This window comes from Crocuta crocuta, unplaced genomic scaffold (genome assembly GCF_008692635.1).
Source record: "Crocuta crocuta isolate KB4526 unplaced genomic scaffold, BGI_CrCroc_1.0 scaffold97, whole genome shotgun sequence".
In the NCBI taxonomy this organism is placed as follows: Eukaryota; Metazoa; Chordata; class Mammalia; order Carnivora; family Hyaenidae; genus Crocuta; species Crocuta crocuta.
Genome location: NW_027531999.1, coordinates 3,499,217 through 3,522,360, shown reverse-complemented (window position 1 = coordinate 3,522,360; position 23,144 = coordinate 3,499,217). Strand labels below are relative to the sequence as shown.

General features: G+C 37.4%; 1 protein-coding gene across 5 annotated transcripts in view; it reads left to right on the top strand.

The window, feature by feature from the left end:
- Positions 1 to 1,358: 1,358 nt before the first annotated feature.
- Positions 1,359 to 23,144, top strand: part of CNOT2 (CCR4-NOT transcription complex subunit 2) — a 130,115-nt gene continuing 108,329 nt past the window's right edge. For 2 of the 5 annotated variants that reach the window (XM_077775280.1, XM_077775281.1), the window contains exon 1: positions 1,364 to 1,817. In XM_077775280.1, coding sequence (XP_077631406.1) covers positions 1,813 to 1,817 — 5 coding nt within the window. In that variant the 5' untranslated portion in view covers positions 1,364 to 1,812. Of the gene's footprint in view, positions 1,818 to 2,991; positions 3,125 to 23,144 lie in introns of those variants that run through there. The other 3 variants (XM_077775284.1, XM_077775282.1, XM_077775283.1) reach the window with 3 other exon arrangements.

Genomic DNA, 23,144 nt, shown 5'->3' with positions numbered 1-23,144 from the left:
GTGGTGCAGGATGTTAGGAGAAGAAACACAGGCTCGAATGCGTGCACCCGCTCTATTTTAAGGAGGGTTTTGAAGGGGTGCCACATGACATAGTTGCTTGTATGCCACTGGCCATAACTACCACATGGCTACAGAGAGGATGGAGAATAGTCTTCATTCTGGACAGCCCTGTGTCCATGTCTGGAAATATGAAAACAATTTTAGGGGACAAGTAACAGCCTCCGCTACAGGCTGGAAAGAGCTTGGAGCACGACCCAAACAGGAAGTGTCGAGAAGGGTGAGAACAGGATGCAATTGGAGTGCATACAGGTAGAGGCATATCCAGTCTTAGAACACATCATCTTACGAAGAGAACGCTGAAGAGGCAGGGAGGAACTGCTGGGGGTCGGGGAGGAAGGGACTTAAGGAGGTGGTGTTCCTCCTTGAGTTCTCCTGAAGTAAAACACTGTGAAGCAGCATGTTTAATGAAGTGAATAATCAGGCAAAACATTTTCTAATGGGAACATCAGCACCGTTTCGGAGTTTAATTTACATCACACAACATTTAATGACATGTCAAAATACCTTGCATTCTGTGAACGTAACAGTCACCTTTTAATTATAATAGCCTCATCTTTCTTGCTATTCAAGACTGACAGATACCCTCTGCCCTTCACTGAAAAGCTTTAAACTGGATTATAGTGAGGTTTTTTTTTTTTTGGAACTGGGTGATTTTATAGAAGAAAAACAAGGGAAGTATAAATTTTATTTACTGCAAATGACTTGTACTTTACATTAATAAAGTCTATCACTCAAGCACAGTAGAGTAACAACTCACTTTATGAAACTACACAATTCCAAAATACACATGCAGACGCTTCTAAAAAGTCCAAAAATGCCGAAAGGTAACAAAAAGGGAAGAGTTTATCGATATACACAGGAATAGAGGTTATTTCAGAGAAAACAAATTTCGTTTCACTTTGAGTGACAATTACTTTTCTGAAAAACAAAGACTTCACTCTCCTGAAGTTTCCACCAAAGCCACTGTAATTTCAAACGGTACTGCTCACAGCCCGGCCGGTCACACAAGCTTACGTGGGGACTCGGGAGTAGGAGCGAGAGAAAGTGCTATAACTCGGCTAGCGCAAGCTCATTCCATAGAGCTTTNACCCCCCCCCCCCAAAAAAAAAAAAAAAAAAAAAAAAAAAAAAAGGAAGGGTGATGAGTAGAAAACACCAACGGTTTCGGCGGAGGGGAACTCACTTCTCAGGAGGTGATGGTGACGTGCTGCCGGTCCCTGGAAGTGCGTGCACAAGCACCGGAGTTTGCGGGGNGGCGGAGGTGGGAGGGGCGTGGTGTCCGACACGAACACAAACACAAACACGCTCCGCGTCCCAAGGCAGGGCGGGCGGACGCCACCTCACCATTCCCCGCCCCCGGACCCCGGGGCGCGCCTCGGACCCAAGGCCGGTGCCTAGTGCAGAGCGACCCAGTCCCAGGGGAACTGCAGCGGCCGCAGAGGCCCTGCTCGCTATAACGGCCGCGAAGAAGCTCCGAGCCTCCCCGTCAGTCGGTGGGAGACATGCTGAAAGCCGCGGGGAAGAAGGTGAGGGAGTGAAGCGCCTCTCCCCAACCCTTCTCGAACGCGCGGGAAGCGGCCTACCCACCCCCAACCCTGTCCGGTAGGCAATCGCCGCTCCCACCTTCCGCCGCCGCTTTGAGTGAAGCCGGAACGACGGGGGTCACGGCGGGGGTCAGAGGGTAAAGGTCTTGCTCCCAGCAGCCTCCGCGGTGGATACGTCGCCATCTTGGATCCGCGGGACAAGAAAATTCATGCGGTGAGTNACCTCCCGCCAGCGCGGAGGAGCCACCGCCGCCGCGCTGCTTCCTGGGGAAGAAGAGAAGGCGGCAGCGGCAGTGGCCGAGGAGCCCGGGTCCGCTTTAGATGGGGCTGCCGCGTTCCCAGCAGCTGCTGCGGTCTTCGGCTGTCCACGTTTTCTCAGTACACCCACATCACCTGCAACTTGTGTGTTTGCGTGCTTGTGCGTGTGTGTGTGTGTGTGTGTGTGTAATAGATGGTGGGGGGCGGCACACTGGACTGGCTAACGGGCTTCAGGAGCCCCCAGGCCCTGGGATACCAAAGGGTATGGTTGGTGGAAGAAGGAATGCAGCTGTGATGCTTCCTCTGCCACCGCACCGGGAAGGGTGAACCTTCAGTGGTGTGATAGAGAGGGAGACGGGATAGTCCTGGGGCGGCGGAGGAACCTGAGACGCTTCTGTTTGTGAAGTTACTAGTCCTAGGTTTCTACTTCCGCCCGGGCCTCTCCACCTTGTGCAGTCTTGGGTCTAACTTAAAAGTTTCACAGAAGAAATGAGTGGGGTTGAAAGGGGTCCACCTAGTTTTTCGTTGAGGCTCTGTGTCCATCTAGGAGAGAAAGCCTCAAATTCTTGTCCTCAGCGAATGCGATTTCTAGTTTTTCGTTTATAAAAGCACTTCCAAGGTTTTAGAGTTTGCATTTATACCATACCCTGTGGATATGGTATTACCACCACAAAAGTCTTACATACGGGTACCACCCTCTCGGAAGGAACCCAAACATCAACTTCCTTTGAATCCTAGGAGAGGCCTTTACTTTTTAACCTCCCGAAGACCGAATGCAACACATTCTGTTTAATTTTCGTAGAACTCTTGGTCAGAGAACCTTAACTCCTTAATTTTCTGGACCGTTTCTATTCATGTCAACCCTTACATTCTTGGCGAAATAGTAGAAAGTACTGAGTTAAAATCTGTTCACGAGGGAGGCCATACTTGAATTTATAGTTAACAGTTGAACACATTTCCTGTTAGGCTTGATGTTAGGAATTTCTAAACCTCCAGAATCGTTAAGTGTAACTTTTGATTTGCCTTTTGAAATAACATAAGTGGAAATATAAAGTATAAGGGGATTGAAAAGAAATTTCAAAGTATCTGTTTACTTTGGGTTTAAGTTGAATTGTTTAGGAATACTTAGTATATTTGACAAGTTCTCGAACGTCAGTGAACACTTAAGCTTTTGCAGTTTTGCAAGATAACTTCATCTCAGATTTAAAGGGTTGATTCAGAATCACAGAGGACTGAAATGGCTACAACATCTACGTTTGTAAGGTTAGAGGTCTACATTCAAATATTTTTATTGAAATAATACTTAATGGACCAAGATACTTACTAAGCTTTGTATGTTGAACTCCTCTTTAGTTTGTAATTCTTATATTAAGCCTAAAGAAAAAATAACAGTGTACACATAAAAAAGACAAAACTGTTCCACTTTCTTGACTTTGTAAAATTCTCATTTAATTTTAAAAAGGTACTTTTCTCATTTTATCTCCAAGGGCTTGAATTGCAGTTACTTCTGTGCATACTTTGTAATTTAAACATGAATGAGAAACTTTCACACTTCTGCATCCCAATTAATGTTGCATCAATAAAAATAAATTATCCTAAGCAGAAGTCTTTTATTCTAAGTATACTGTATAGAGATATCAGTAACCTAATCTGATACTCTTGGGGAATGAGAATTGCCAGTATGCCTAACCAAGCAACAGTCTTCAAATACAGCCTTTAAAAAAATTTCAGTTTCTGTAATACTTCCGTTTTAAAGTAAATTTGTGTGGTGGAAAAAATTAGGACAAAATGCAAGAGTGTATTTATATCTCCTTCGTTTGAGAAGTACTTGATCTTGAAGATAAAATGAAACTCAGAATGATATTCCTCCCCAAGAAAGCTAATTACCTATGGATTTACTTAATAATTTGGGATGTTTAATTTACTTTTTCATTTTTCAGAAATATTTTACACTTAGTTATAACCTGAAATTTTCCTTGTTCAAAAGTAAATAAGTACTTCAGATTTATGAGAAGATTTCATTACTAGTGCTTCTAACCTAGTCGTTTTGGTTTTTATCTCTTCAATAGATAATGGTATTAAAGGTACTTGTATCTTGAAAGGCTCTTAGAGACTCTTTCACAGCCTGTGAGAAGTTATAGTTTTGCCCTGTATAGTGACAGATTTGCTTAATAAAATTTTCTGATACTGTAGAAGAGTAGAGGCATACTTCACATCTATATATGAAATAATGAGTAGACCTCAGTAGTCTAATAAAAATAAGTTCCTTTGTTTACTTTTTAAAAGAAGTGATAAATAGTATTTTTAAATTATCTTGAAGTTTTGAATGTTACAAGGTTTGTTCTCTTATTACATATTTAAAAGCAAAACTTTCTGCGTGCTTGCTTAAATAGGCATTGAGGACAGCTTATGCAAATAGTGATACAGTTTTAGGAAAAGATACTACCAAATAAGATTTTGTTTGTTACCTAGACCTCTGGTGGATTTTGTAACACAAAGAATCAAAAGAAACCAAGGTACCAGGTAGGGCAATTTTACAGAGTTAATCTGAGCTGCACTGTAATTTTTGAATATAATTACATACAATATTGATATCAAGGGATCTAGTGCTGTGATAGGAATCATTTTGGTTGATGATACAGGTGATCGTTCTTCCTTATTAAGGATAATTTCTACCTGTGATGCTTAAATAGGAATTGAATTTCATTGTGACTTTCACTAGATATTTTGAAAGAGCCATAAAATTGATGTCTTCTTTAGGGAGTCTGCCTTTGAAAAGAAACAGAGTGGACATTAGGGTTTTCAATTTTTAAAATTATAATTTTTACCTTGGTTTTGTTCATTCAGCCTTTCTGCATTCAGTTTAAATGCTGTATATATTTTTTCTTGTTGCTTTAGTTTTTCTGTTTGGCATCCTTTTTTGAACAATTCCTCTCTCTGACAGGTCGTGCTGAGGTGGCTTGTTTATTTATTTACTTTGTCGTGCTGCGGTGGCTTGTTTATTTATTTACTTTGTCTATACTGTTAGGGATGACCTGGAAAAAGAATTCCTATTATGTTTTTTTTAACAGCTTGTTCTCTGAGATGTAGACGCACATCTCTTGGCATATCACTTGGGGATACACTGAATTATGAAGTAATAAAATGGTTTAAGTGTTTTTTTGGTAATATAGCTTATATAATATGGAAATATAAAATAAGTAGGAGAAAATTTCCATTTTCTGGACATATTTGATGATTTATATACGCTTACACTTGAGATCTAAGTCTATTTAGATATAGGTAGATATTTTGGACAGCTGTATTAGTTACCCAGAAAGTTTTTGTTTTTGTTTTTTTGCTTTCATATATTTTTGTGTGGGTGTGTAGGGGTACTTTTACTACCACATCTCTGTTGTTTGACAGACTTCTTATCCTTCAAAACTCTATTCTGGTGTCACTTTTTAAATGAACTTTTCCTGAGTCCCCAAATCCTTTTGTTCCTGCTTTTAGTCTTTAAGCTTATATAATTAAAAGTGTCACGCTGCCTTGTAACTTACTGTCCATCCCTGCCATCTACCATAACCTCCTGTGGACTTTAAGCACCTTCCTACCTAAGAGGTAGAGTTATGTCTTTATGTTTACATTTCTGGTACCCAGTGTAGTGCATGGTACTTAGTAGGTTATCAGTAAATATGCAGTTAACTGAACTGGTATCAGATTGTCATTTGATTCCATGCTTTCAGAGTACTGTTTCCCAGTCCATTGACTAGAAATACCTTATTCGAAAAGGGATGGGAAGAAAGACATCCAGTATTATTTTGCTTCCCTGAGTTTTTTTTTTCCTATAGTTTTGCATCTTGGGAAACTTAATAACCAGCTTCTTAGAGAAATGTATGTAGAGAAAGTGTAGGAAAGGGAAGGATAGTAATAATAAAGTGCCTCTGGTGAAGTGTTTAAGTTCACTGTATTTTGTATGGGTAAGGTCAGTGGTTGAAAGATATTTTGAATAGACAGTTTCAGACCTGTGATGGTTAATCAAAAAACATTTTTTTTAATGTCTTATTTATTTCTGAGAGAGAGAGACTGAGAGACAGCGTGAGCAGGGGAGGGTCAGAGAGAGAGGGAGACACAGAATCTGAAACAGGCTCTAGGTTCTGAGCTGGCTGTCAGCACAGAGCCCGACATGGGGCGTGAATCCACGAACTGCGAGATCATGACCTGAGCCGAAGTTGGACGCTTAACCGACAGAGCCACCCAGGCGACCCTGTGATGGTTAATTTTACAACTTTTTGATGTTATGATGGTACAAAAATGATATTCAATAGAAACTGTACTTCAGTTTTTGATTTTTTCTCCCCTGGGCCAGCAATAATGCTGTACAATACTCTTGTCATGATACTGGGCAGAGGCCATGCTGTATCACAAAGGTGAATAAACAGTACACTTAAAACCACTGTCTCCATATAATCATTTTTTCCACTTTCAGTACAATATTCAATAAATTACATGAGATTTTCAATACTTTATTATAAAAGAGGCTTCGTGGTATTCTGTCCAAGTGTAGGCTAATGTTAAGTGTTCTGAGCACATTTCACTTAGGCTAGACTAAGCTACAGTGTTTAGTAGGTTATATATGTTATGTTTTTAGCATAACGGTATTTTCAGCTTAGGATGGGTTTATCAGTGTAACCCATCATAAATGGAGGAAGATCTGTGTTTTTATTTACACAGTAATATATACTTAAAATTGCTTAACTAGGAACTCCTATTAGATTTAGGCTTTTTGAAGTTAGATTCTCTACTCTCCCCTCCCCCCACTCCTCCCCAAATCTTTTTTACTTCTAATGCTTGGCCCAATGCTTAGGAGTTCTTAGTTTAAATACCATTCTCCTTACGAAGATTAGTTAAGATGACTTAATGTAGTCTGAAACTTGAAAGCTCTGAAATTAATTTTTCATGGTGGCTAATTCCAACTGAAATTGGTAACCTAACCATGGTCTTTATTGGTCTGTCTAGTTTTCCAACATTTTGCAGGATAAATGTTGATGTGTTTGATTATTTATGCTGCCTATGTCACTCAGGGAGGTTTGGTCGTAAATGATACATATACTATTTTAGCCTTTGAGGGTTTGAGTAAGAGATTGGACAGCTGTTTTGTGTCCATTTTTTGAGATGTAGAAATCAAAGCAGAGTAAATGATACTCCTGAATTGGGTTTAGAGGAGGTGCTTGCAATTGACTTAAGATTATCTTTTTTTTATCTCTCATTTGATGTATATTTGCCAGAGACTTTTTAATGATTGAAAACTGAAGCTAGAGAGAGAGAGAGAATATTTTTTTAAAAGATAATTTGATCCAGTACTCGGGACACCAGTCTTCTCTGCTTTTACTGAATTGAAATGTCTTTCCTTATATTTATTGAAAGTAGATAAGAGTCACACTTAGTAATTTTTTACTTTGCCAAGGAATGATAAAATAAGCAAGACAAAATTATATGTCCTGGCAATTTAGGTAACAATGAGTAGACTTGCTTTTTTCCACACATATCAATATGCCATTTTTCCATTTATATGTTTGGATGTTGAAACGTAACTCCATTTTGTATCCACATCCTGACAGAATGTAATGATTGATTATGTAATAGAATGTGTTTGGGAGAGGAACATTTGGTTTTGTGTCATATTTGGCAGAAATGTTTTTTGTGTTACTTTTTACATTGTAAGTTATGTTTATCCTTCAAATTTTTTATTTTTCTGTTAAGGAGTTTTTCGGAGTGGTATCCTAACAGTATTCAATAATTAATGCCATTCAGAGGATCTGATTCCTTTTGACTTATTTTTTTTATTGCTTAATATTTTAAAAAGTGGTTTACAACTTGCAAAGCTTGTTGTGTATATATATATGTTATCATATATATTATCTCAAGTTTATTTTCATTTTTATTTTTTTATAATCTCTCTACTCATTGTGGAGCTCAGACTCACAACCCCACGATCAAGAGTTGTGTGCTCTTCCAACTAACCAGCCAGGCAACCCCATTATCTCAGTTGTACAGGGTTGTCATTTTGATGTTCACTTTTTAAATAAGGTAACATATTAACCTTTTTTTTCTTTCTTTTCTTTTCTTTTTTTTTTTTGAGAGTACAGAGGGTGAGGGAGAGAATCCTAAGCACACTAGGTGTGGAGCCTGGAGCCTGAAATAAGGCTCCTCTATCTCACAACTGATCCTATAACTGAGTGCATGACCTGAGCCAAAATAGAGTCTAGAAGCCCAACTGACTGAGCCACCCAGGCGCCTCTTAAGTAAGGTTATATTTTACTATTAATGTAAAGATAGAAAAATTAAGCTGTTTTGATTAGCATTAAAATTAGTAATTGGGCATTATAAAGACCATTTTATTTTTAGAGTGGACACAGCATCTAATATATTTCTTAATGTAATGTTACCCTAATATTATTCTAGCCAAATTTATCAAATTAAGTATGTATACGTGGAAGGTTTATTTTTGTTTTTAATTGGTCATCCTGCAGATTCAGAGTAGGGTAGAAATTTGAAAGAGAAGTAGCAGGAAATTTTTTGTTTCAAGCTTGACTTTGGCAAAATAAAACAGCTCACATTTTTAAGTATTAAAATCGTATTTATCAAGAAATGCCAAAACTTTAAATAATACTGTGTTATAATAAGAGTAGGTAATATTGTATCACACTGATGCCACATTTTATAAATTCATTTATTGCACATTTATTTTGCGAGGATGTAATGTGCCGAGCAGATATGCCTTGAACTTTGTCTTGATTTACTAGTGCACAAAATAGTGCTCTAGAGATACAGTGTTTTTTTTTTTTAATATCTATTTTGAGAGAGAGAACACAAGCAAGGGAGGGGCAGAGAGAGAGAGGTAGAGAGAGAATCCCAACCAGGCTCTGTGCTCTAGGTATGGAGTTGGATGCGGGGCTGGAACCCACCAACCAGGAGGTTACGATCTGAGCCAAAATCAAGAGTCAGACTCCTCAACCTAACTGAGCCACCCAGGCACCCCAGGGGTCGTTTGTATAATTTTATTTGAGTGAGCACGTCTCTCCTTAAGAGTAGAAAAAAATTAGAGCTATAACTTTTCTAACCTGTATCCACTTAAGAGCAATGTGGATATATTCATAAGACTTATCAAGCCAAACTTTGAGGTCTATAGCAAAACCATTAAATCTGGCAGCAGAAACAGCCTCCAAAGTGTTTAAATTTGATGTCAAACGTACTGTTTTTTTTAACTTTATTTATTTTGAGAGAGAGAATGCAAGCTGGTGAGGGGCAGAGAGAGAGGGAAAGAGAATTGTAAGCAGGGTCCACACTGTCAGAACTGGATGAGGGGCTCCAACCCAAGAACTGTGAGACTGTGACCTGAGCTGAAATGAAGAGTCAGATGCTTAATGGGTTGAGCCATATAGGAGCCTCTTTGTTTTTGTTTTTTTTTTTCTTTTTAATGTTTGTTTATTTCTAAGAGAGAGAGAAAGAGAGAACACAAGTGGGGGAGGGGTAGAGAGAGGGAGACACAGACCCTGAAGCAGGCTCCAGGCCCAGAGCTCTCAGCACAGAGCCTGTCTCGGGTTCAAACCTGTGAACTGTGAGATCCTGACCTCAGCAGAAGTCAGATGCTTAACTGAGCCACCCAGGAGCCCTCTTAAATGTGCTTTTGTATTCTATACGTGTGTATATCACATATCCTAAATAGATGTATATATAAAAAACAATTGTAGTCCAGCACTTCAGAGAATCTGACCTTTGCCTACTCTTTAGGTGTTTCAGAGCATAGTTTGAAAACCACTGGTCTTGATCTCTGAAGTCACTTCCAGACTAAAATTTAGTGTTTTTAGAAAGTAAAGACTTTCATCTCTTTGCAGATACAGTATTCATAGAGTTTACTTGTTTTTCAGTAACATTTGGGTAAAAATTATTTGTTTAAATTTCAGTTTCTAGTGATTGAAAGCACCCTAGATAATTTTTATTTATTTATTTTAGCATGCTAGATATTTTGTAGATAAATTCTTTAATAATTTGAGTGTTTATTCTCTTGTAGACATTACTGTAGCTCTGGGTATATGTGGCATTGAACAAGACAAGTCTCTGCCTTAATGGAGCTAACATCTTAGAGGGGGAGACAGAAAATAAAAAGGTAAACAATTTCAGATAGTAGTAACTGTGATAAAGAGAATAAAGAGGTTAGATAAGGCTACAGCAGTTGATGAGGGATGAAAGGAGATCATTTTTAAGTAGGGTGATGAGGGAAGGCCTCTCTCTGGAGGTAACTTTTGAGCAGTAGCTGGAAATAAGGGAAAGTCATTAAAAAATTTAGGTGATTGGTTTCCCAGGCAGAAAGAATAGAGGGCCTAAGATAGGGTAACCAGAAATTTCATAAAGAGTTACTTAGTGCCTTCAGCATAAATAGGGGTAAACCCTAAAGGGGAAAGATGATTAAGATAGTCCTTGTTTTTCAACCATGAAAAAATATTGTGGTGGACTCAGTAAATTTGTATTAAGTTTTATAGAAAGCTCTAGGGAAGAGGGATTATTTTTTATTAAGAGGCCATGATAATGTGTTCTGAATTAATGTTTTCTGGAATTAGGAGTCTATATTAGTGGAAAATTTTAAAGGGGAACAGATTTTAAACCTGTTTGCATTGAAAAATGCTTTAAGAGTTTTGAGTTTTGCAAAGTTGTACCTAGTATATTTTTCTTAGAAATTCATTAGTAATGATTTTCATGTTTAATCAGATTTCCTCGTACAGTTCAGTACACTGCCATGCACTCTTATAGGTCCTACTGAGTAATTCTTCAAGTTCATTTTTTGTGGTGCATGCTGTGGATACAAGTTAGAGTGGAGCTGCCTTATTTGAGGGAATTAACAGAGTTTATTTCAAGGAGGAGATAATTTGAATTGGGTTCTGAAGGGTGATTTGGAGTTCACTAGTTGGGGCAGGGTACACAGCATTGCAAATTCAGAAAGCCTGGGGGAATATGTAGATTTGGAGAATGAAACAGGAATATGTAGATTTGGAGTAACCTCAGGAGAAGTTGGGTGAAGGAATGAACTTTTTACGTGATGGGGAATAATTTATACATTCTTAAAACAATGCTCTTGATAATCAGATTTCAGAGGGGAGTTTTAGGTTTCACAGTCAAATTATAATTAAAATTATGATTTGATGGTGTGAAATTTTTTAAGGAATTTATTTTCTTTGGTAGAAAAATTGAGTATTTTGAATTCATACTGGCAGGATTTTTTATTAGGAACTGTATGACCAAATGGGGTGCCTGGGTGGCTCAGTCTGTTAGGCATCTGGCTCTTCATTTCTTCAGCTGAGGTCATGATCTCACGGCTGTGAGATGGAGCCCTACCTGGGGCTCCACGCTGGGCGTGGAGCCTGCTTAAGATTCTCTGTCTTTCCCTCTGCCTGTCTCCAGCTTGCACACGTTCTCTCTAAACTAAACTAAAGTAATTTAAATAAATAAATAAAAGGACTATGAAACCATAGAGAGCTTTATATATATATAAGCTAAAAGCTTTAGTGGATGAAATTTGTTATATTAGGGCAGGCAAAGTTTAAATGTTATTTGACAGTATTTGCAGACATGAGATTTAACATTACTTAGATAGATTAGAATAAAGCAAGACTTCTGAATTAGTGATAGAATTATTCATAGGAGTGGGTACCTATACAGGTATCCCCTGCTTTTCAAAAGTTCATGTTATGATGCCTCTTTGCTTTTATGAAATTACCTACATTAGTACCTGTTTTCCCTAGCAGAAAGAAGAGGTTTTTTGCTTTATGAAAAAAGGTAGAACATGAAAGTTGCATTTAGTGTTTGTTTACAGTGAGTCTCTGAGTGCGTATTGGAGCAGCAAGAGGAACCTCAAGAAGTGTAGTTCCCTCTTAGAAACTATACTTAACATCTCTGCATCAAAGCCTCCATAGCTTTGAACTGTGTGTGTGGGCATCTTTGCTTTATGTTGATTTATTTTGTGCATTGGTTAGCAAGAGGTGTCGTCCTAAGGTTTCAGCAAAGCCTGAGAAAAGTGTTTTTGGGAGTCTGGGAATGCTCAAAACATTTTCCATATTGGGGCACCTGGGTGGCTCAAGTTGGTTAAGTGTCCGACTTCCCAGGTCATGATTTCGCGGTTTGTGAGTTCAAGCCCCATTAGGCTGTGAGTGCAGAGCCCACTTTGGATCCTCTGTCCCCTTCTCTCTCTGCCTCTCCCCCTCTCATGCGTGTGCTTGTGTGAGCATGGGTACATGCTTTCTCTGTTTCTGTCTCTCTCTCTGTCTCTCAAAAATAAACATGAAAAAAATTTTTCCATATAAGTCAGTGGTAATTGCTTTGCTTTACTGAAAGGTTTCATAGAAATGCTTTACTTTTGAATAGTGGAGAAACGTGTATTATGTTACTACAAGTGCTTATTTTACAATGCTTAAATATGTGTATGTGTAATTAAAATATTGTATGTGACAGTTATGCACTCATTTTAGGTTGTTAGCATTATTTATTAATTCTGCAGTGCAGGGGAAAAAAAGCGCCCGAATGTGTGTTTTCAAATAGAAAGAATTAATTCTCTGAGAATGCAGTTTGAGCAAATTAATACTTTGGTAGTATGCATTATATGTCATTTTTTCCTAAGGGAAGTTAATGAATTTTCATTGTGACTTGTAGCTGCCCAAGTTGTCTGATTGTCTATTGAGCTCATTTTTGACTGAATAAGATGGAACTGATTATAACTCCTATTAAAGAGAGTTAAATTGTCCTAGAATTTTACATGATCACCATTCTATCACTTTTAATTAGTTCTGTGATTTATCCTCCCTAAACCTCAGTTTTCTCACTTGAAAAATGTGGATAAATAGATTAGATGTAAGGAATAAAGGCTCTTTTGGGGTTTTTGTGTTTTGTTTTTGTAGGGGGTTGCTGTGCAAAGATGAGATTTTGTGGCAAATGAGAATTAGCCACAGGTTTTTCAGAGTGCATTATGCTCTTTGTATCAAATTTGTAAATGTAAACAAGGAAGATGAAGTTTTGTTCCTAAGAGTCTATACATGTTTTTCCTGCCAGGGATTTTGCTTAGATGTGTTAAGTGTTTTGTGTAGTATTTTGAGTAACATAAATACATCTTAACATTGCTCTATCTGAAGTTCTTGGCATGGTGTATGGCATATAATAGGTAGACATTTGGTAATTCCTTTGATAAATGGGTAGATCTAATGGAGAGAGCATTAGGTGAGTGCTCAGAATTGTGTCTACCACTTACAACCTGAATTATGTTGAGTTACCTATAGCAAGTTTCTTCTCTTTGCCTCAGTTTCTATATCTTTAAAATGAATCAAGTATCTTCTTAGAATCATGTAAAGCATCTGACATTAGATTTATCAAGGTATTGGTTTATGTCTCTTTTCCTTTTTACAGAGTAAATATTCCAGAGTCTTGGAGGAAATTCAGAGGGAATATTTAACATAGAAGTTATCATTCATATTTTGAAAGTTGAGAAAGGTCACTTATCTTTGAGTATATGCTCACCTTTAACAGAGAGATAATATATTGTGTTGGAAATACTACCATGCTTGGATTCAGAAAATGGGTTCCAGTCTGGGTTCCATGAATTTATTAGCTATGTGCTTGGGCAGATCAATTAGTATTGAAGAGCCTCAACTTTTTAGTCATTTATACTTTCTAATGTTGCTGATGAGAATTGAGATTAAAAAAAAAGAGCATTTGGTTAATTGTAAAGTAATGTTAAAGTATTATGGTGATATTTCCTGATTATTAATGGTTGTAATGCAGCTAGTAGTTATAAGTTGTGTGATTCATTCATTCATTTTTTACCTTATGGTGCTACTGCATTCATATGGTTTTCTCTTTATTTTTACGTAATTAAATATGTGGCTTATTGGGTTTTTGGGGGGAGGGAGTATGGGGAGTGTTCATCATAGGAGGCCAGTTAATACTTGGATATTTTTACATGTGGAAGTACTGATTCTTTCTGTAAGTATATATGGCAGGAAGTCTACCTTGTGTTCATTTCCTCTTCATTAAGGATGAGAGATGCTGAATGTTCTTTGGGTTATTCCCATTGTTTGTAACTATCTGTGTGCTTTCTCTTTATTACTGTTTCTCAAACATGTTTATGAGCATTGTGCCTATTTTCCTTGCAAATGAAATTCATTTGTAATTTACAGATAGAGAACTGAGAATGTCAGTGCAGTAGTTTGAAACTATTGTATATTCCTTGTTTATGTAATGTGTATGAATAACTTTTACTTTTTTTTTTTCTTCCCTTAATACCTGTAAGATCTCTTGGGTACTGAGTCCTTTTGAAGCATTGAATACCATATAAGGAAAGCAGTACTAAGTAGTTGCAGTAGCAGAGTAAGGAAAGTGAATCACAGAATAATGAAATTTGGAAAATGATTATTGTTCATTGCAGGGAAAGGCATTGCTTTTACTGTCGCCCTTGTAAAATTGGAGTTAACTAAGAGTAGCTAGAGAATTTATTTTTTACAGTAGTCTACATCCTAAAAGGTATGGTTGAATGGCTTTTATTTTTAATTATATTATGCCAGCCTTGGCAAATAGTACGTGTTGAAATTTCAAGACATGGTAACGATACATATTTTTGATTCTGCAAAATTAAATTGACAGTTTTGACACTATATCAGAAATAGTTTACCTTTTGATTTATCAATTGGTTCAGAAAAAGAACAGTTAAATTCTCTTGATTTCTAACATTATTCCAATTAATATATTGAGAAATTGAACTTTATTTAATTTTATTTTGAGAGAGAAGGTGCAAGTGAGCAAGGGGGAGAGAGAGAGAGAGAGAGAGAAAGGGGGAGAGAGAGAGAGAGAGAATCCCAGGAGGGACAGAGGGCTGGGGGAAGAGAGAGAGAAGCCGGTTCACCCAAAGCAGGGCTTGAGTTCACCCAATGTGGGAGTCGAACTCCCAAACTGTGGAAGCATGACTTGAGCTAAAGTCAGATACTTAATGACGGAGCCACCCAGGCACCTTTGAGAAGTTGAATGGTTTTTAAAGAGAAGACTTTTGTAATAGAAATGACTTCCTTATTTTTTTTAACTTAACCTTTTTTTTAATGTTTATTTTTGAGAGGGTAGGGGGGCAGAGAGAGATGGGGACAGAGGATCTGAAGTGGGCTCTGCGCTGGCAGCGTGGAGCTTGTGTAGGGCTTAAACTCACGAGCTGTGAGATCCTGTCTGAGCTGAAGTCAGATGCTCTACTGACTGAGCCACTCAGGTGCCCAAAATGATTTCCTTGTAACTTACCTATTTTATAAGTTCAGATTCTTGAATATAGATGTACATTACTGCAGCATACCAAGGAAATAATACTATTATTTGTTAGTTTTAAATTTTTGTGTGAAGCAAATAGATTATGAAGTCATGTGCTGAAGCCTGTGGTGTAGAGTGATCATGGTAACACTTGAAGGAAAATGAAAAATTAAGATGGAAGAAAGAAGAAAATAAAAATTACTTGGTAATTTTGCACACTGAAGACCATTTAACCTGGGCAAACTTTATTTTTGGAGTATGTGTGTTTAAAACATTAGTCTGTCTTGTATTTCTCCTTGAATACTAAAGTGATACAGGGTGAGTGAAAAATGTAGAAAATGCTGGAAAGTATTTTAAAAAAGATGGGGAATATATAGGGAAAACCACTGTTCTCATTTTTGTGATAAAGAAATTAGGCTATACTTACTGATTTATAACGTGTCTTTAAAAACAAAAACTTGATCATAAGCATTTTCCAGCATCATTATTTATCCCAAACATGATTGCTAATGGCCAGAACATAACTGAATTCCTTATTATTGAACATTTAATTTTATTTTGATTTTTCACTTTTGTAAATAGCACTTTGGTGAACATTTTTGTACCTAAATTTTGTTCGCACATTTTACTTCAGTGTTTCAAATGTTTACTTATTTTGAGAGAGAGAGAATGGGAGGGGCCGAGAAAGAGGGAGAGAGAGAATCCCAAGCCAGCTCCATGTTAGTGCAGAGCCTTAGGAGAGGCGCAAACCCGGGAACTGTGAGGTCATGGCCTGAGCCAAAATCAAGATTTGGATGCTTAACCAGTTGAATCAGCCAGATGCCCCTGTTTGCACATTTTAATATTTTTTTAGAAAATGTTTATAGAAGTACAATTACTATTTTAAAGTATTAGAGGTGGCTCCAATACTTGAAATTTACTTTTTGAAGCTTCATTAACCTCCCTTGTGAAATAGGCATAATATTGATACTTAACCTCGTAGAATTGTGAGGCGTGAATGACAGTATGTATATAGCAGTCAGCTATATCCTTTCATAAGCAGGCTCCTCTTCCTATAGCACTTATCATATAGTCATTATTTTAACAATTTTGTCTTTCATTCCACCACTAGATCATGAGTAAGGATTGAGTTAGCTTTGCTCACTGATGTGTATTTGAAACTTTACGTAGGGCCTGACATAAATTGTTGAATGTCTGAAAAGCTATTTTCCAAAGCCTTTTTTTTTTTTAATGTTTTATTTATTTCTAGGAGAGAGAGAGAGACAGTGTGAGCAGGGGAGGGTCAGAGAGAGAGGGAGTGACAGATTCTGAAACAGGCTCCAGGCTCTGAGCTGGCAGTCAGCACAGAGCCCGACGCGGGGCTCGAACCCACGAACCGCGAGATCATGACCTAAGTGAAAGTCGGACGCTTAACCGACTAAGCCACCCAGGCGCTCCCCAAAGCCTTTAATATTAACTTTTTTTCTTCCGGCAACGTTGTGCCAGTTTACATTCTTAACATCTATGTGTGAATTATCTTTTTAATTTTTCTGTTAATGACATTGAGTATGGTTGTGTAAAAAAAAATTGTCCTAAAATTTTAAGGTATAAACTTAGAATTTAAAAAATTGTATTTTTTTTGTTTTTCCAAAGTGCTTTACATGTTTTCTGTTCATAACTTTAGTTTTCAGTACTAAAAATAAAAATAAGAGTAGAATAATAAAGGATTATAATCCTGTTTTTGTTCCTCTCCCAAGCATCATTTTATATATTATGGGGGGAAAGCAAATCATTTAATACCACACAGATATGAAGTTAACCATATTGAAATTCTGTACCAAAATTGACCACAGAGTGGTTTAAACTAGATAAACTAATAATGTAAAAGTTTAAGAGGATTTTTGCTTAATTTAATATGCTGTGTTAGCAGTAAAAATGTAGCTAAGATGTTATGTTAACTGCAAAAATAAGATGGTATTTTTACCATTAAGCTTATTTTCTCTGGAGGGCTTCAATTTGATATCCATGGGTGAATTTGAAAAAGAACAAGTGGTTTGGTAGTTGGAGTTAGAGTAACATTTAGGTACTGTATTAGATATTTTTTGTATGTTACTCATTCTATTTATTAATTTGGCAAATATTTATCTATTATGTACCAGGCACTGTTCTAAGAGAATATAGAGTGGAGTTGCCTGGGTGGCTCATTCAGTTAAGAGTCTCTGACTCTTGATCTCAGGGTCTGACTGAATTCAAGTCCCTGTTGGGCTCTGTGCTGGGCATGAAGCTTTCTTAAAAAAAAGAAAAAAAAAAAAGAGGGGTGCCTGGGTGGCTCCGTTTGTTAGTGTCTGACTCTTGATTTTGGCTCAGATCAGGGTCTCATGGTTTGTGGGATTGAGCTTCTTGCTCTGGGCTGATAGTACGGAGCCGGTTTAGGATTCTCTCTCTTCCTCTCTCTCTGCCCCTCCCTTACACATTCTTTCTCTCAAAATAAATAAACTTAAAAAAAAAAAAAAGGACACAGTGTACATAATGAAAGACAAAACACAGTGTGGCAGATGGTGGTAGGGGTGTGGAGGAAAAGAGACCAGGGGAGTATGAAGTATATGTGGGATGCAGATTTAAGTTGGCTGGTCATGGAAGTCCTCTCCTGGAAGGTGGCTGAACCTGTGGTGAGGGAGCAGTCCTTTGTATATCCAAAAGAAAAAGGTTCCAGGAAGGGACAACAGCCAAGGGCAAATGCCCTGAGAAAGGATGTCTTAGATTTGGTGTCTTACGATTGAAAAATTACAAGGAAGTGAAGTCTGTGTGGCTGGAGTGCAGTAGGAAAGGGGAAGAATGGTAGGTAGGTGGGTGCAGAGGAGTTAGGGAGAGAGGCAAGTCAGGAAAGATTTTTTTTGTAAGCCATCAAAAGGACTTTGGCTTTTAATCTTTGTAAAATGATCTTGTGTATAATTTTCATAATTGTTATATAGTTGGTTGAATTCTACCCATTTTACAGTTGAATAAATAAAGGTTCTGTAGTGTAGCTTATTGTTAACTTCTTCAAGGTCATATGGTTAGAGTGGCAGAACTAAGATAGGAACTTAGGTCTTTGACTTAAAAGTTTATGGCTATTGCATTACACTATCATTTTTGCCCTAGCATTCTTCTAGAGACTTTCACTACCCCCTCCTCTCCCTTAAGCCAGGATTCACAGTGTGGATCCAGGGTGAGTGCAAATAGCATATGTGTGTGTGACTCAGAAAACAGTTTCCTTACTGTAAAATATGTTCAGATGCTTTATATTATATTGTAAATCATGTCTTTAAACATGCTAGTTTTAAAATAACACTATTGATTTCATGGCCCAGTGGTGGAGTCCATAGTTTCAAAATCACTGCACTATTTTCCTAAAATGCCAAAAGTTCCAAATTTATCCAAGGTTCTGAATTATGCTGAGTGGTTGCTTTCATCCGTTAAGAAAAATCCTCATATCCATAGAACTAGCTCTTAGGTTGGGAAGCAAGATGTAATGCAATTAATATATTGTAAAAACATATGTAGAACATTTGAAAGTTCATTTATGATTTCAATTTTTTTGCTAAAAAACTACAACTTAGTAAGGAAGCTTTAGATGACTGAATTAATACATCTTGTAGTAGGAGGACAGGTCAATTAAGACTAACAAGCTAATGGCACTATTACTGTTATTACTGATTTCTGTTGACTCTTTATTATACTAAGGTTATTTACTTATTTGTTTTCTTATCTATGCTCAAGATTTTTATTTATTTAAAAAACTTTTTAATGTTTATTTTTGAGAGAGAGAGACAGAGCACAAGCAGGGGAGGAGCAGAGAGAGAGGGAAACACAGGATCCAGAGCAGGCTCCAGGCTCTGAGCTGTCAGCATACAGCCAGATGTGGGGCTCGAACCCACAAGCTATGAGATCATTATCTGAGCCGAAGTCAGATGCTTAATCGACTGAGCCACCCAGGAGCCCCTATTTATTTACTCTGAAAGTAATTTCTACACCCAGTTTAGGGCTTGAAACTCACAGCCCCAAGATTAGGAGTCGCATGCTCTCCTGGCTGAGCCAACCAGGTGCCCCAATACTGTTTTTTTTTTTTTTTAAAGCAATTTAATATGTTAACTTAAATATTTTAGAAAGTTTTTAAAAATACACACATCTTTTTTAAAAATAGTTTTTTGTCAAGCTGGGTTCCATATAACACCCAGTGCTCATCCCCACAAGTGCCCTCCTCCATACCCACCACCCCCCTTCTCCTCTCCCCCACCCCCATCAGACCTCAGTTTGTTCTCAGCATTCAAGAGTCTCTCGTGGTTTGTCTCCCTCCCTTTCCCCAACTATTTTTTCCTCTTCTTCAACCCCATGGTCCTCCATTAAGTTCCTCCTAATCCAACTATACATGCAAACATATGTTACCTGTCCTCTGCCTGACTTATTTCGCTCAGCATGACACTCTGAAGTTCTCTCCGTGTTGCTACACATGGCCAGATTTCATTCTTTCTCATTGCCATGTAGTATTCCATGGTATAGATAAACCACATCTTCTTGATCCATTCGTCCGTTGATGGACACTTAGGCTCTTTCCATGTTTTAGCTATTGTGGAGAGTGCTGCTATGAACATTGGGGTACATGTGCTCCTATGCATCAGCATTTCTGTATCCCTTGGGTAAATTCCTAGCAGTGCTATTGCTGGGTCATAGGGGAGTTCTACTGTTAGTTTCCTGAGGAACCTCCACACTGTTTTCCAGAGGGGCTGTACCAGTTTACATTCCCACCAACAGTGTAGGAGGGTGCCCGTTTCTCCACATCCTCGCCAGCATCTAGAGTTCTCTGATTTGCTCATTTTAGCCACTCTGACCGGCGTGAGGTGGTATCTCAGTGTGGTTTTGATTTGTATTTCCCTGATGAGGAGGGATGCTGAGCATCGTTTCATGTGTCTGTTGGCCATCTGGATGCCCTCTTTGGGGAAGTGTCTGTTCATGTCTTCTGCCCATTCTTTCACTGGATTATTTGTTTTTCAGGCGTGGAGCTTGGTGAGTTCCTTATAGATTCTGGATACTAGCCCTTTATCTGATATGTCATTTGTAACTATCTTTTCCCATTCCGTTGGTTGCTTATTAGTTTTATTGATTGTTTCCTTTACTGTGCAGAAGCTTTTTATCTTGATGAGATCCCAGTAGTTCATTTTTGCTCTTGATTCCCTTGCCTTTAGGGATGTGTCAGGTAAGAAATTGCTGTGGTTGAGGTCAAGGAGGATGTTTCCTGCTTTCTCCTCCTGGGTTTTGATGGTTTCCTATCTCACATTCGGGTCCTTTATCCATTTTGAGTTTGTTTTTGTGTATGGTGTGAGATAATGATCTAGTTTTATTCTTCTGCATGTTGCTGTCCAGTTCTCCCAGCACCATCTGTTAAAGAGGCTTTTTTTTTTTTTCCGTTGGATACTCTTTCCTGCTTTGTCAAAGATTAGTTGGCCATACATTTGTGGGTCCAGTTCTGAGTTCTCTATTCTATTCCATTGGTCTATGTGTCTGTTTTTGTGCCAATACCATACTGTCTTGATGATTACAGCTTTGTAGTAGAGGCTAAAGTCTGGGGCTGTGATGCCTCTCATTTTGGTTTTCTTCTTCAATATTACTTTGGCTATTCGTGGTAAAAATACATACATCTTCTATTAAGATTTTCTTTCTCTGGGCAAGGCCCATGATCATTTGATATCTGTAGGAGTATCTATTTTTTAAGTACTTTATTACTATTTTAATTTTTAATTCAACTTTCTTAAGGAAACTTACATATAAAACAAGATATCCATTTAAGTGTACTTTGCAGTGAGTTTTGACAAATTTATATACCTGTGTAACAATCAATCCCCACAATCCAAATAAAAACATTCGCATCACATCCAAAGTTCACTGTTCCAGGCAGTCCTCATTCATGGCCATAGGCAACTACCAGTCTGCTTTCTGTTATTAGAGCTTAGAATATTTTTTTAGAGGTTCATAGAGATGGAATTGTACAGTATATATTTTTTTGTGTCTGACCTCTTTTGCTCAACATAACATTTTAAATTCATCAGTATTGCTTCATGTGTCACTCATTTCTTTTGGGTAGTATTTTGTTGTGCTATTTTAACAGGTGCCTAAAACATGTTTGCTGAATGAATGCATATTTGGCACAGTAATATCCCTCCCTCTGCAATTTTGCTGCATTTCTTTCTCTATCATGAGGATACTAAAATCTCTTCTAGATTGTGTGCATATGTTGCTAGACATAAAAATCTGTGTATATATGTAAAAGGTTGATTTAATAGTGAAAAATATTCAAGGTTTAGAGCTAAATGACCTTGGCATGAATCCTTCTTTTGCCACCCTATATGTTACAGGCAAGTTACTTAATTTTTCTGAAGCTTAGTTTACTCTTTTCTAAAATGAAGGCAATTATATTTAGATCTAGTTGTTGAAGTATTAAAGAGGTATGTAAATATTGTGAGTAAAGCAAATATATTAGGCCTTTAAAATGGTAATGTAATTTAGTAGTGATTTTTTTTGGGTGCTGGTGTATAGTGTCTGCTTTCTATCTACTGACAAAATCATGCCTACTTACAGGGTTGCAGTTTTTAATTGTTTATTATTATTCATTAGTGGTTTGAAGAAACACCTGTTTCTATTAAAAATTTCATCTAGTGAAATTGATTACTTTTAGGTCATGATTAGTTTACTTTTAGATAAAAAATTGTAGGTTTTGCTAATTAAAATTATAATTAGAGATAATTCATAAACTTTTCAGTTTTAAAGGCTTAGTGAAATATAAAGATGAAAAAAGCAATAATTCTAATTCTTCATTACTGGAGGCTAATTATTTCAAAGAGTAAAATGCTAGTGGGGAGAAAGCAACTAGGAAACTAACATCTGTCTGAGTCAGGTTCTGTAGTAGTTGTTTTCCACATACCATTTATTCATTCAGCATACTTTAATGCCTACTTCTAGGACAAACCTCACTGTTTGTGGGCTTTTAAAATTAATGCCTTTAAAAAAAAATCCCTTATTCAGGCTGTGCCTGGTATTTAAGAACTACGTAAATGTTTGTATATTTGTTAAATGCATTAATATTTTTATTTGGCCTTGGAGTAGAAGAGAATTAATGTGGCTTTTAGGAGATTAAATCAGTAATGTGTGCTTGTGACCAGGAGATTTTCAACTTACCTAAATAACTAAAAGGTTATTAAAGTTTATATTTTGACCATAAACATTGATATGGCTTAAGTGACTTCTAATTATGCTTGTATCAAATTAGACTGGACTTTTGGAAAGAATAAATTAAAATGCTGGAGCAACAGCTAGGCTTTATTACGCTGTATACGTATTAGGCTCTATACATATGGAATATATAGAAAACTTAGAATAAGGATACTTAAATTTTGAAGAGTATCTTTGGCAGTTTATTTTTCACTACAGAAACTTACTATATGCCAGTGTGTTACATTTTTTCTTAAATTTTACAGGTTAAGTGTAATTGATTTATTGTCTTATTGATAACTGGTTAAATGAAACATGCTGTTGTAACCATGCATTCAGTAGGAAAAATTACTAGGTGAAAACAGAAGAAAGAATGGCTTATTCTGAAAATATATAAGAAAAGGAAGATAGAACTTAGGACAAGTAGAAAGGGGTGATTAAGTGTCTTTGTAAGTGATGATGAAGGTGGGACAGATAGTACATTGTGCTTTTGAAGTTAAAAAAAAATGAATTAAATAAGATCCTTAAAAACTAGTATTTAGGGGCATCTGGGGTGGCTCAGTTGGTTGAGCATCTGGCTCTTGGTTTCTGCTCAGGTAATGATTTTGTGGTTTTTGTGGGTTTGAGCCCAGCATGGGGCTCTGTGCTGACTGTATGGAGCCTGCTTGGGATTCTTGCTCTCTCTCGCTCTCTCTCTCTCTCTCTCTCTCTCTCTCTCTCTCTCTCTCTCTCTTTCTATCTCTGTCTCCCCCTC